General features: G+C 53.7%; 1 protein-coding gene across 3 annotated transcripts in view; it reads left to right on the forward strand.

The window, feature by feature from the left end:
• The window catches only part of TEAD4 (TEA domain transcription factor 4), an 83,059-nt gene extending 71,380 nt beyond the window's left edge, over window positions 1-11,679 (forward strand). For all 3 annotated transcript variants that reach the window (XM_063672330.1, XM_054443626.2, XM_054443628.2), the window contains 3 exons: window positions 8,943-9,083; window positions 11,112-11,264; window positions 11,371-11,679. In XM_063672330.1, coding sequence (XP_063528400.1) covers window positions 8,943-9,083; window positions 11,112-11,264; window positions 11,371-11,484 — 408 coding nt within the window. In that variant the 3' untranslated portion in view covers window positions 11,485-11,679. The remainder of the gene's footprint in view (window positions 1-8,942; window positions 9,084-11,111; window positions 11,265-11,370) is intronic.
• The last annotated feature ends 1,303 nt before the right edge of the window (window positions 11,680-12,982 follow it).

Raw genomic sequence — 12,982 nt, forward strand, 5'->3', positions numbered from 1 at the left:
CCCAGCTCATTTTTGTATTTTTGGTAGAGGCGGGGTTTCACCATGTTGTCCAGGCTGGTCTTGAACTCCTGAGCTCAAGTGATTCGCCTGCCTCAACCTCCCAAAGTGCTGGAATTACACGTGTGAGCCGCTGTCCTCAACCCCATTGCCCATTTTTATTAATAAATCAGCTTATTTTTTATTACTGAATTATGAGTTCTTAGTTCTGGATGAAAGTTCCTTATCAGTTACATGATTTGTAATTATTATTTCCCATTCTGTTGAATGTCTTTTCACATTCTTTTTTTTTTTTTCTTCAGAGACAGGGTCTTGCTGTGTCTTCCAGGCTGGAGTGCACTGGCATATAATTATTGCTCACTGCAACCTCGAACTCGGGCTCAAGTGATCCTCCTGCCTCAACTTCTTGAGTAGCTGGGACTAGAGGTGTGCACTACCACGCCTGGCCAATTTTTTTTTTTTGAGTTGGAGTCTCTCTCTGTTGCCTAGGCTGGAGTGCAGTGGCGTGATCTCGGCTCACTGCAAGCTCCATCTCCTGGGTTCACGCCATTCTCCTGCCTCAGCCTCCCAAGTAGCTCGGACTTCAGGCACCCGCCACCACGCCCAGCTAATTTTTTTGTGTTTTTAGTAGAGACGGGGTTTCACCATGTTAGCCAGGATGGTCTCGATCTCCTGACCTCGTGATCCACCCGCCTCAGCCTCCCAAAGTGCTGGGATTACAGGCGTGAGCCACCGGGCCCGGCCCAATTTTTTATTTTTATTTAAATTTTTTATAGAGGGTCTCACTATGTTGCCCAGGCTGGTCTTGAACTCCTGGCCTCAAGTGATCCTCCTGCCTCAGCCTTCCAAAGTGCTGGGATTACAGGTGTGAGCCACTGTGCCTGGCCCCTTTTCACATTCCTAATAGTGTCCTTTGATGCACAAACGTTTTTAATGTTGATGATGTCCAGCTTATCAAGTTTTTCTTTTGTTATTTGTTCTGGTTATATTTAGTAGTGACTGGGAGCTCTTCGTGCACGGTAGGACTTGTCACCTGGTGGTTTCACTTTAAGATGATTGGGCTTGGGGAGCTAGCTGTTTTATTGGGGAAATCAATAAATATACGTGTTCACTGGATTTTTTTTTCACCTGAGGTGATTTAGTTTCTCCAGAGATGATTCGTTTAATTTCCCTGGAAGGGACATACTTGGTCACAAGTGTTCTGGTAGTGGGATAAAGGGTTGGGGGTAGGGGCCCTGACCATTTCTGATGCTGGCTTTCACTTAACTCTCCTGTTCTTACTCCCCCTCTTCCCTCTCTTTTAAATAAGCCTCATGTCCCTGAGACCCGTTGCCCTCCTGTTTAATTTCTGAAGATGGTCACCCTTTGGTCTTCTTTAAAAAAAGTTTTGTTTGTTTGTTTGTTTTTTAATTTTTAATTTCGTAGAGACAGGGTCTTGCTATGTTGCCCAGACTGCTTTTAAACTCCTGGGCTTAAGCCATCCTCCTGCCTCATCCTCCCAAAGTAATGGGATTACGGGCGGGAGCCACCACATCCGGCTGACCTTTTGATCTTCTGCCGATGAATGGGGGGGGTGGGCCTGGGGGCCGGACTATCGAGTGTACAGACTTTTTGTCAGTTCCTTGGGTCAAATCCTGTTCCCTCCAGCTCTGAGCCACGCAGCTCAACTTCTTATCTGTCACCCCTGAAGATATTGGTAGGTTGCGACTCTTTTTGCTTTCTCTACCCCGTGGAATCCAGTCTGGTCCTAATCAGCTTTGAGTCTCCAAAGCTTGCCCAGCTCTCTTGTCAGCTGGTCTCTTTGTTTTCTTTATCTTTGTGGTGCTGCACATTGTTTAAAGTTTCTTGCTGTTATCCTTCTAGCTGGGTCTCTGGAAGGGGAAAAAGTAAATTTGGGTAGTCAGTCTCCCACCTTTAGCCAGGTGTCCAGGATGATGGGTGTGACCTGTGTGCCACTTTGAAGGGGTCGGCAGTCGCTGTTTGGAGTGCTGGGCTGAGAAGGCTCTGGCAGGGAGGAGTGCTGGGTGGACGGTCACGGCCACGTGCATAGCCAGGGAAATATTTGTCGGCCCTTCTTCTTAAGCGATGAGGAGTCATTTAAGGTTTTCGAACAGGGCAGGACGTGGCCAGAGTTGTGCTTAGTTGGATAACTCCGGCACCCAGACTGGAAGCAGGTGTGAGACTCCTGCAGTGGAGACCAGGCAAGAGGCACGCGCCTCCTAAGGACCTCGGCCGAGAGGCTGGCTTCAGGGTGTGGCGTGGGAGGCAGGATGCTGTCCACTTTTCTCAGGAGGGGCTTAAATCATCTCCCAGTCTCCCTTCCAGCCCTGGTTGTGGGAATTGGAACCTGTACAGCTGGAAGTGGTGCTTCCCAGCCCTGCTGTGAGTCTGGAGCAGGAGGTGGCATGTCCGGGACCCTCTTGCACTAGCTCCTGCCTTTAGCTATTGGTGATATTCTGTGTTCTTCTAGCCACCCTCCAGATGAGGACCATCCTAGGTCTCTTGTTTCACAAGTAGGGGAAACTGAGGCATGGGGTAAGCAGGGCCTGGCCCTGAGTCCCCCAGCCAGGGTGACCTCTGTCCTGTGGGCCCTCCTGTTGGATACATGCTGTGAGATAGATGGGCCCAGACAGACTGAGAGAGATGACAGCTGCACTCTTCTCACCACGTTACATACAGTCACACGTCTGGTCCTCACCACAGCCAAGACTGTTGATGACCTCGTCCGCAGAGGGGAAACTGAGGTACAGACAGGTAAAATCACCTGCCAAAGGTTGCCCAATTCGTAGTACCAGACCCATACCAGACCACGGATCCATACCTGAGCAGCCTGATCCCAGGGTGTGTGCCTGGAGCTACCATACTAAACAATCCTCCTTGCAAAGTCCCTGGCTGCCCTCCATGCAGGGTCCTGGAGCTTCTCCTGCTCCCGCTGGAGAAGGCTCTGAATTGTCTAAAACAGATCCCCAGCCCCCTGAGGAACAGCAGGCAGTGGTAGCATGAGGAGAGCAGACTTAGCTCTGTGCAGTCAGCGTAGAGCCAGGCCCTTGGGCTTCTTGCGTCTTCTCGACTTCAGATATCCCTTCCAGAAAATAGGGCAGTGGCCCTGCATGGAGACTAAGGTTGCCAGGGAGGAAGGAGGACCTAGAAGGTACTTTTCCAAACTTGGTGGTGGCCTGTGTCCTCTCTTTCCTTCTGACTCTTAGGGGAGTTTGAAGGTGGGCGTTGATGGGAGAAGAGAGGGTTGGGACGGCTGGTGCCAAGGACATGGGATTCAGCAGGTTCCCTTGTGGACTGTGTGCTCCGGCCGTGTGCTGTGCGGACCCAGCACGGCCCTCGGCTTCCAGGAGCTCGCACTCTGGATGGGAGGATCCAGCACGAGTCTCAGGGTCCTGGGGCAGGAGCCACTGGACAGGGGAGTGTGGTGTGCCCACCAGCAAGGCCCTTCTGGTGTGTCATGGCAGGGCACGGTGGGCAGCAGTTGGCCCCAGCTGGGGCAGAGTCTCAGTTCTACCATTTGAGAACTGTGTCCTGGGCAAATATTGGCTTCTCTGTGCCTCTGCTTCTTTGTGTGAATAGTCAGCAGTTTGATCCTGGGGACCTGCCAGGGGCTATGTCGCTGAAGACCCCGTGTGTGTGGCTGGCTAGTACTGAGTGGGGGGCTGTGGCCTGCCCTTGCCCCACTGAGCCCTCTGAGTGCCAGCGGCCTGGACAGGGTGAGGATGGGTGAAATCAGAGACGAGGGAGCGCCGGAGGCCAGGGCACCTTGGCGGTCATCTGCTCCCTCCTCCGCATGTGTGGGGCAGGCAGAGGCACCAGAGGAAGACACATATGTGACAGGGAAAGGTAAATATTCGTGTTTGCTGACAATGAGACTTTGCGTCAATCGTGGGTCCTCACAGGCTGCTCCGGCTCCCCCAGCATCAGGAAGCTCCTGTCTTCTGCTCCCTGGCCTGGTCCCGCCTTCCCCCGCCATCAGCTGGTATGAACTTGGCCACGCACAATTAGGAAGGAAAAGTGCTCAGGCAAGGAAACGGTGTCGCCTCTCCCGGAGCCTTTCTTTTCCTGCCTGGCTGTTTTCTCAGTCCTGGCTCCCAGGCCCTGAATGTGCGTGCTGGAGAGGCAATCAGAACCCCCTTGGAGTAGGAGGAGGACTTGTCCGTCCCCAGTCCAGCCTCCCTGCCTGCCCCCTGAGTTACTGCTCTTACTGAGGGTGCTGTGGTGGTCATTCATAGACTCTCGGACTGCTGGGACACATTTCCAGCTAGAAATGGCATCTGCCAGCCTGAAGGGCTGAGGCTGCTGGGGCTGTGCACACCCTCAGCCCTATCTGATGAGCTCCACGGGGCCTGGAGCGAGGGACTGATGCGATGAAGCCCCCTTCCTCCCCCGGAACCCTGCAAGTCCAGCAGAGGCCACCTGTTTCTGGGGCCGGAGAGAGGGGGCCTTTGGTCACTGGTGGCCATTAACGCCGCTCTGCACATTGGAAATGCCAGGCAGAGCCGGGCTGCACCGTGGAGGCAGCAGAGTACCCCAGGCCTTCCTCCCATCTCAGCCTGCTGTTCCCTTTCAGGCCCTGACATTTCTCCCAGGCACATGCCAGCACATGACAATGAATCTGAGCCCCTCCAGGCCCCCACACCCGGGCTACGGCTGTCTCTCCTCAACTGTCAGTCACCCGATCCCCGACACCTGTTGCAGGCACAGCCTGTGAGCTGCCCACCCGCACGCACAGCTATGAATAGGGCGGAGGGAGGGTTGCAAGGGGGCACTCACAGGGCAGGGGACGGGGGCAGCTCTCATTTTTTCTTAGGCCAAGAAGCATAGCTTGTTTTGGGTAGGTGCTCCATGTGGGGGGATATGAGGGTGGACAGGAAATCTCAGGAGTATATCTGCAGGAGAAGGGGTGAGGCTGTAATTAGAAGGATCCAGGCACTGAGGACGAGTCGAGGTGCTCTGGGGCGGGTCGTCCGCGTCCTGCTGGTGTGTTCCGGGTCTACGCAGTGTGACCATGAGTTCTGGGGCTGCTTGTGGGATCTCTCTTTCTCCCCCGACCCCCTGCTCAACCCCAGCACTTGTATTCTATTTGTTCTCCCAATTATAAATTCCCTGAGAGCAGAAACAACGTCTCAACCTCTCTGGGCCCCCCTGCCTCTAGCTGGCCTGGGCTGGATAAATGGGCACCTGAGCGATGGGAAGAGCCAGGGAGTGGCAGCTGATGACAGAAGAGTGTGTTTGAGATGGGACTGGAGCTGGGGCACAGAACTCTCAGGGTGAGCAGGACAGGGTGGGTTCCTGCTTGCGACTGAGGGACCTTGCTCTTCTCACTGGTGCCACCCGGAGGTGAGAGGGTGAACAGCCACCTGCAACCTTGATTGAAGGCCTACTAAGGCCCTGGGAGAGCTTAGTTCTTGCCTCCAGGGAGCATCGTATCTAGAAGGGGGCGAGGACGTCTGGACAGATTATGACAGGCAGGGTAATGGAGGGGGATCTGCCAGTTGCTCCTGGGGGCTGGGGGCAGCTGCTGCCTCTGTGTGTCTGGAAGAGCTGGGAGGTGTGGATGCCAGTCCTTCCCAGCTTGGCACACGGGATTCTTCTAAGGTAGCACATGAATAAGCATTTTTTTTTTTTAATAGTTATGTAGTTGCCCAGGCTCAGTGGCTCGTTCTTGTAATCCTCCCACTTTGGGAAGCTGAGGCAGGAGGATCACTTGAGCCCAGGAGTTCGAGACTAGCCTGGGCAACATGGCGAAGCCCTAGCCCTATGTTTTAAAATAACTTTATTTGAAAATATGAAAAATAGTTATAGGCCAGATGCAGTGGCTCACGCCTATAATCCCAGCACTTTGGGAGGCCGAGGCAGGTGGATCACTTGAGGCCAGGAGTTCGTGACCAGCCTGGCTGACATGGTGAAACCCCATCTCTATTAAAAAAAAAAATACAAAAACTAGCCGAGCGTGGTGGTGGGCACCTGTAATCTCAGCTACTCAGGAGGCTGAGGCAGAAGAATCACCTGAACCCGGGAGGCGAAGGTTGCAGTGAGCTGAGATTGCGCCACCACACTCCAGCCCAGGCGACAGAGCGAGATTCTGTCTCAAAAAATAAAAATAAAAAAAAGTTATATAGTTATTTTCATATATATTAGAAAGAATAGAATCCTTGATTTCATGGATTTATTGCTTAGAATGGAATTAAGGAATAAAAGTGAGTTGATTTAAAAGAATCAGGATGTGTCGTAGATGGCACATGAACGTAGCATTGATCAGAGGGGCCATGCGCGGCTAAAGTCAGAGGGTCACCACCACTGATGCCTGGCTTCACCTCTTGGTGTTCCCCACCGTGTCCAGTGCGTCCTTCCCAGGCAGCTGGGCTTCCTGCCCGCGGCATTTCAGGCATTGCTCACATTTCTGCCCTGTGCTTCCAGCTATAGCGTATGTCCTGAGCACACAAACTGTCCCCCAGCCCCTTTTTAGGAACAGTCTGACAAAGTCAGTCTCCTAGGAGGAGCAGGTGACTTCGAGAAAATAGGAGACAGGCCAGGCGCAGTGGCTTACACCTGTAATCCCAACACTTTGGGAGGCCAAGGTGAGAGGATCACTTGAGGTCAAGAGTTTGAGACCAGCCTAGGCAACAGCGAGACCCTGCCTCTATAAAAAATTTTAAAAATTAGCCAGGTGTGGTGGCACATGCCTATAGTCCTAGCTACTCAGGAGGCTGAGGTAGGAAGACTGCTTGAATCCAGGAGTTCGAGGCTGCAGTGAGCCGTGATCATACCACTGTACTCCAGCCTGAGTGACGGAGCAAGATCCTGTCTTTAACAAAAAAAGTAAGAAGAAAATAGGAGCCCAAAAGCCTGGGTTCTGGTCCCATTCACCTTATATTTGCCTGTAAGACCTTGAGCCAGTCACAGCCACAGTTAAATCTAGTCCGGCAGAGGCCTCAGCCACCTCTGCCCATGCCCCCCTGGGCACCCTGCCTACAATGTGTCATCCCCTCCCTCCCAGCATCACAGATGGAGACAGAGTGGGGAGACTGAGGCCAGCTCAGGGGTGGTCATGGAGGGTGTTTAGGATAAATGCTGCTGTCTGTTTCAGAGGCTGAGCATTGACACAAATGCTCTTTTTCCCTAATGGCCTCATCAAAGCCGAGGCAGGTGCACTGAACCATATGCCATTCTGTTTCAGCATGAAAACAGCCTTTTTTTCCTCATCATAAATGTAATCCACCCTCCTTCTTCTCCGAAGCCTGCTTTCCCACTCAGTGTGTTTGTAGTCATCCATGATAATAAATGCAGGTCCTTCTCAGCGTTTTTTGTGGCTACATAATGTTTCTATTGTGCTATAGACAATCAACACCCACCGCCAGTCTAGAGAAAGGTCCTGCTCTGGAAAAACTTTTCTCCAAAGGAGAGAAAAGTAACGATTGAGTGTCCCCTCATGGCCAGTAGTAGAATTGCTTGGTGCCTGGCGTTGAATCTGGCCAAAATCTTCTGGGGGTTCTAGGGATCCCCTTATCTTTGCACAGAAGAGTCCTTGGTGTCAGAACCTTGACCAAGGCCTGACGCTTCACTGCATTCGTAGGGCTGCGCTCTGGGCACAGCTTGCAGTGATTTCAAACCGGGGTGTGGGTGGGGGGACGGCCTCCCCTGAGAATAAGCCTTTGTAATGTGCCGTGCGTTGTTTCTGAGTCTTGACTTGTTCTCTTAGCACCCCTGGCTCAGATGGGGTGATTTGATGTGGGGCTGAAGTTCTGGGCATGGGGACCCCTAAGGTGTAGGGCTTCAGGAATACAATTCCTGCCTCAGAGTCCCCGAAGCACCAAATTGTCTCATCTGGTGCCTTTCTTCGCTGTGGCACTCTGCTGGTTTGGGACAAGTATTGGGGTTGGAGCCTGAAGACCTGGGGTCTTTCACTTACCAGCTGGATGGTGTTAGGCAAGGCTAACAGTCAGGACCCCTCATGGATAAAACCGAGGCTGTGGTTTTGGGTGTGAGATCGGCACAGGGTCTTACTCTGCCTTTTCTAGAAGGGAAGTTTCAGATCAGCCCGACATCCAGCAGGAGGCTCCCTGGGCTCTGTTTTCATCAGGGGAAGGAAGAGCAGCCTGTCTGAGGCAAGGAGAGAAGCTGACCTAGAGGACCAGTGGCTGGGCCTGTGAAGGGCCTTGTGAGCCAGGCCGGGGACCAAGACTCCTGTCCCTTGTGGCTAAATGGCTCAATGAGACGGTGCAGTGACTTGTCTTCTGAAGAGACTCCCAGGGCAGTTAAGAGAATGAGCCAAAGGGAGGGACATCTGGTGCTGGGGAGATTGCTCTGCAGGCTGAAGCAGAGATGTCAAAAGATCCAAGGTGATGGGACCCAGCAATGCCTAGAGGGGGAAGAGGCCAGCCCCAGAGCCGTTTCTGAGGGAGCATCGATCAGGTCTCTGGCGAGACAAGAGGATGAGACAGGAGCACCCTTCACCCCTTCCACCCTCCCCCCCGCCGTTCTCTTGCCCTGGTTTTCTGTTCTCATGCTTCCTGCACTATCAAAATTGACTCTGGAGTGATTCTGATAGATGCATTCAAACTAAAATAGAGCTGACAGATAGAGATTCAAACCTTTGCAGTTTAACAAGAACAAAGTCTTAGACTATGAAACTTGAAGTCTTAAAGATGGAATCTGGGGCTCCCACCTGCTGGGTGTGTTAATATCTGGGCAGGCAGCAGTGGCCTGAAACTATGTGGGTCCCAGTGTCCTCTTTTCCCATGATTTAGGCAACATGACCTGATTTTGTACCAGGCAGAGATGTAGAGGAATGTGGAAGCTTTCCAGAGTCCTACTGTCTACCCTTAGTCTGATTTCTTCCCAGCCCTAGAGCCGGGACCAGGACCCTGAGGTCTCCTTGATGCTCCCGTCTGACATGGCACCTGCTGACACTCCCTCGCCTTCCCCCTGTCTCCCTCCAGGCAGACCTCAACACCAACATCGAGGATGAAGGCAGCTCCTTCTATGGGGTCTCCAGCCAGTACGAGAGCCCCGAGAACATGATTATCACCTGCTCCACCAAGGTCTGCTCTTTCGGCAAGCAGGTGGTGGAGAAGGTTGAGGTAGGAGGCCACCCTGGCGGGTGAGGGGCAGTGGCGGTGGTCTGTGTTTGCTGGGCGTGGCTTCCATTTGCTTTCAGGAAGAGTGCCCTCAGTTAGGGAGCCAGGACAATCCCTTGTTGCCTTCCCTCTCTGCTGTCAGTGCTGCGTGCCTCCCACACTCCCCTTGGCACCAGTGTCCTGCCCAGCTCACAGAGCCATTGCTGCCCTTTCAGGATCTTCCAAGCACATCCTTACAGGCACCCCCGGTCCTCTCCAAGAGCAGAGCCGCAGCACAGGCAGGGCCCTGGGGCATCTACCTAGTCCAGCCCTCTGGCTTCACGATGGAGGCCCAGAGAGAGCGGAGGCCTCCCCACCAATCGCCCGCACGTGGTCACACAGCTCGCTAGTGCAGAAACAGGGCTAAGATCTCTGTCCCCTGCTCACTTGGAACTCCATGAATGCCTAAAACTGTTCCTTCCATGATTTTCTACTGATGGGTACCCTGGAGACCCTGCTCTAATGGAAGTTACAGAAAATTCAGGCCTGCCTTTTATGGTTTCTCCCACTGTGCTAAACCCCCGGCCAAGGGCAGTACAGGGCAGTGGTGAGGAGCATAAACTCAGGTGAATCCCCACCCAGCCACCCTGCTTTCCGGTGCGCGTTTGGGGGGTTATGATAAAATCCTCTGTATTTTGGCCCTGAACAAGGGCCAAGTTATCTTCACTGTCCGTGACACAGTCTCCTGCAGCACCCTGTGTTCTGGGCCCGCTCATAGTGGCAGTGACAAGGAGCTGGGACTGAAGGCCTCCAACCCAAAGCACCTGTGGACTCTGAGAGTCCGGGACGCTGTGCCACCCACACACTTGTTAAACCTCCCATCATGCAGGCCAGTCTTCGTCCCTCTCCTCACCCTGTCCCCAGATTGGTCTGAATTAATGAAGTCCTACTCTCACAGTCTGCCAGTTATTGATAACCTTCCTCATGCCAAATGCAGCCAGATGCCCGGCCAGCACCAGGGAAGAGACATTCCTCCACCCGGTGCTTCTCCGCCTGGCCACACCTTACAGTCTCCTAGGAGCTTTGGAAACACACCAGTGCCCGAAACCCATTCATCACCCCTCAATCTCTAGGGTAGAGTCCAGGCTTTAGTGGTTTTTAAAAAGTTCCTCAAATTATTTATTTCTAATTAAACTTGTAAAACTTTTGAGATAATGGTGGATCCACTTGGGCTCATAATCCTGTGTGCCCTTTACCCAGCTCTTGCCCTGGCCATATCTTGCATAACTAGAGTATAAAGTGGACAACCAGGAAATTGACGTTGATGCAGTCCACCAAGCTGGTTCAGATTTCACCAGTTTTATAGGCACTCCTATGTGCGCGTGCATGCGTGTGTGTAGATAAGGAAATTTGCATGACCACCACCAGACTCCCAGGGGTCCCTGTGTACCCCTCATGGTGTCCTCATGTACAGCCAGGCTTGAGAGGCTCCTACCGCTGCTCCTGTGTCTCCTTAAGCTCCCCTCCTGCCATCCCCGGTTCCTGCTGCTCACCCATGGAGAAAGGAGGTCTTGTTTAATGTCCACCAATCTAAGAGGGTGACTTTCTTTTTTTCTTTTTGTGAGACAGTCTCACTCTGTCGCCCAGGCTGGAATGCAGTGGTACGATCTCGGCTCACTGCAACCTCCGCCTCCTGGGTTCAAGCGATTCTCCTGCCTCAGCCTCCAGAGTAGCTGGGATTACAGGCACGCGCCACCATGCCCGGCTAATTTTTGTATTTTAATAGTAGCAAGGTTTCACCATGTTGGCCAGGCTGGTCTTGAACTCCTGACCTCAGGTGATCCACCTGCCTTGGCCTCCCAAAGTGTTGGGATTACAGGCGTGAGCCACTGCCCCTAGCTGGGGGTGACTCTTTTCTTAAGGGCCCCTAGGACTCCTGCCTTTCCTTCCCGTGGAGTTGGGTCTTGGTCCTGGGGCTTCCCATGGAGTTGGGTCTGGGCTGGAGGTGGTCAGAATGGGATTCTAAGCCCCTGCTGTGCCCGGGTCCTGCAGACAGAGTATGCTCGCTATGAGAATGGACACTACTCTTACCGCATCCACCGGTCCCCGCTCTGTGAGTACATGATCAACTTCATCCACAAGCTCAAGCACCTCCCCGAGAAGTACATGATGAACAGCGTACTGGAGAACTTCACCATCCTGCAGGTGTGCGGCGGGTGCTGCGGGTGTGTCTGGAGTCTGTGCGTGGGTAGCAGCGATGGCGTGCCCTCATCTGGGGCCTTATTAACCCTTGTCTTTTTCTCTCTCACAGGTGGTCACCAACAGAGACACACAGGAGACCTTGCTGTGCATTGCCTATGTCTTTGAGGTGTCAGCCAGTGAGCACGGGGCTCAGCACCATATCTACAGGCTGGTGAAAGAATGAGAGACTCGGGGAGCAGGGAGGGGGGAAGAGACGTGTGTGCAGGAAACGGGGACGTGGGGAGGGGACCTGCAGGGGCAGCCCCCTGAAGTGCCAAGAGAGCTGAGAGGAGCAGTTGTGACTCTACCCAGGAACAAACTGTGCCTGAACCTGAGGTGCCCAACCCCAAATAAACCCAAGATGCTGTGTATTTTCAAAGGACCTGGTCTGGCTGTGTGAGCCTCGGGAGGGACTGGGGAGCAAGGGAGCCCATCTGGGAGGCAGGCCAGAAGCAGTGCTCAGAGATGTACCCCGGGCAGTTCTGAAGCCAGCACCCCAATGGACTCAGCCAGGAACATCGCCGGACCCTGGAACTGAAGATGTGACGGTCCCTGTGCTGCCTCTCAAGCCCCTGCACTGTGGCGCTGGCCACGCCGTGAGGCCCGAGGAATGCATGGGCCACACACCCACAGTCACGTGCGCCCCTGCTGCACTCCCAGGAGGGTTCACACAGAGAGGCCCCATCCCCTGGGGGGTGGGTTTTAGGTGTGGAGGTGACAGTTGTTGGACGGGGACACCGTCAGAACTCTCTGGATAGTTTCCGTCCATCTCAGTGGATGTGGATTCCGTGACCATCTTCCGTGACCACGTTGTGAGCACTGGTTTCAGATCAAAGGAGCCTGAGGCGGGGAGGGCAGGAGGCGGCAGTGCTGAGGCCGGCCTAAGGAGTCTCGGTGGGAGGTTGGGTGCACCAGTGTCCTCTTGGCTGTGGCCAGGAGGTTGATGAGAGGTCTGTGGTGCTCCGCTGGTCCCCGAGAGCCACTGGTGCCTGTGAGTCTTGTTCAAACTCTGTCCCAGCCAGGGTGCCTGTTAGGTGGAGGCCTCCTCAGAGCCAGCCTGCACCGGCTAACTTCTTCCCTGAGGGGTAGTTTCTGTGCTCCCGGGGGTGGAGGAGGGGAGTGGACCCCACCCTGAGCCTAGACTTAGATATGCAGCTGAAGGGGTTCCTGGGTTTATTTCTCCTGAGAACTGGCATGGGCTCTGAGTTTTGCCAGTCCTGGCTTCAGTCCTAGTATTCTAAGCTGCCTGACCTTGGGCATTTGTCAACCTGTCTGAACCTTAGTACCCTTTCCTCTCTGTGCAGTGGGAAGAGATGGAGTCTGTGAAGCGCCTGTTGCAAGCTGTACTAAATACACCTAACAATGAGCTCCTCCCTCCCTCCCTCCCTCCCTGCCTCCTTCGCTCTCCTGGGGAGGCTGGAATCCGGCTCGTTGCTGCCACCTAGTGGTTCTTTGGGGTCATCTTCCCTCATAGGAACCACAGATCTGGTAGCGTAGAGCAGAAGGGGAAGGAAGATTCAACCTCTGGGTGTTCATGTTTATTGTGTGTCCGGCACTCAGGGAGATACTGCATGGGACTACATAAGTAAGACAGCATCGAAGAGGTGTCTTGGAGTGTGGTTAGGAGCGAGGGCTCTGGAGTCAGACTAGCTATAGACTAGCTGAGTGACCTTGGGGCAAGT

Source organism: Pongo pygmaeus, chromosome 10 (assembly GCF_028885625.2).
Source record: "Pongo pygmaeus isolate AG05252 chromosome 10, NHGRI_mPonPyg2-v2.0_pri, whole genome shotgun sequence".
NCBI lineage: Eukaryota > Metazoa > Chordata > Mammalia > Primates > Hominidae > Pongo > Pongo pygmaeus.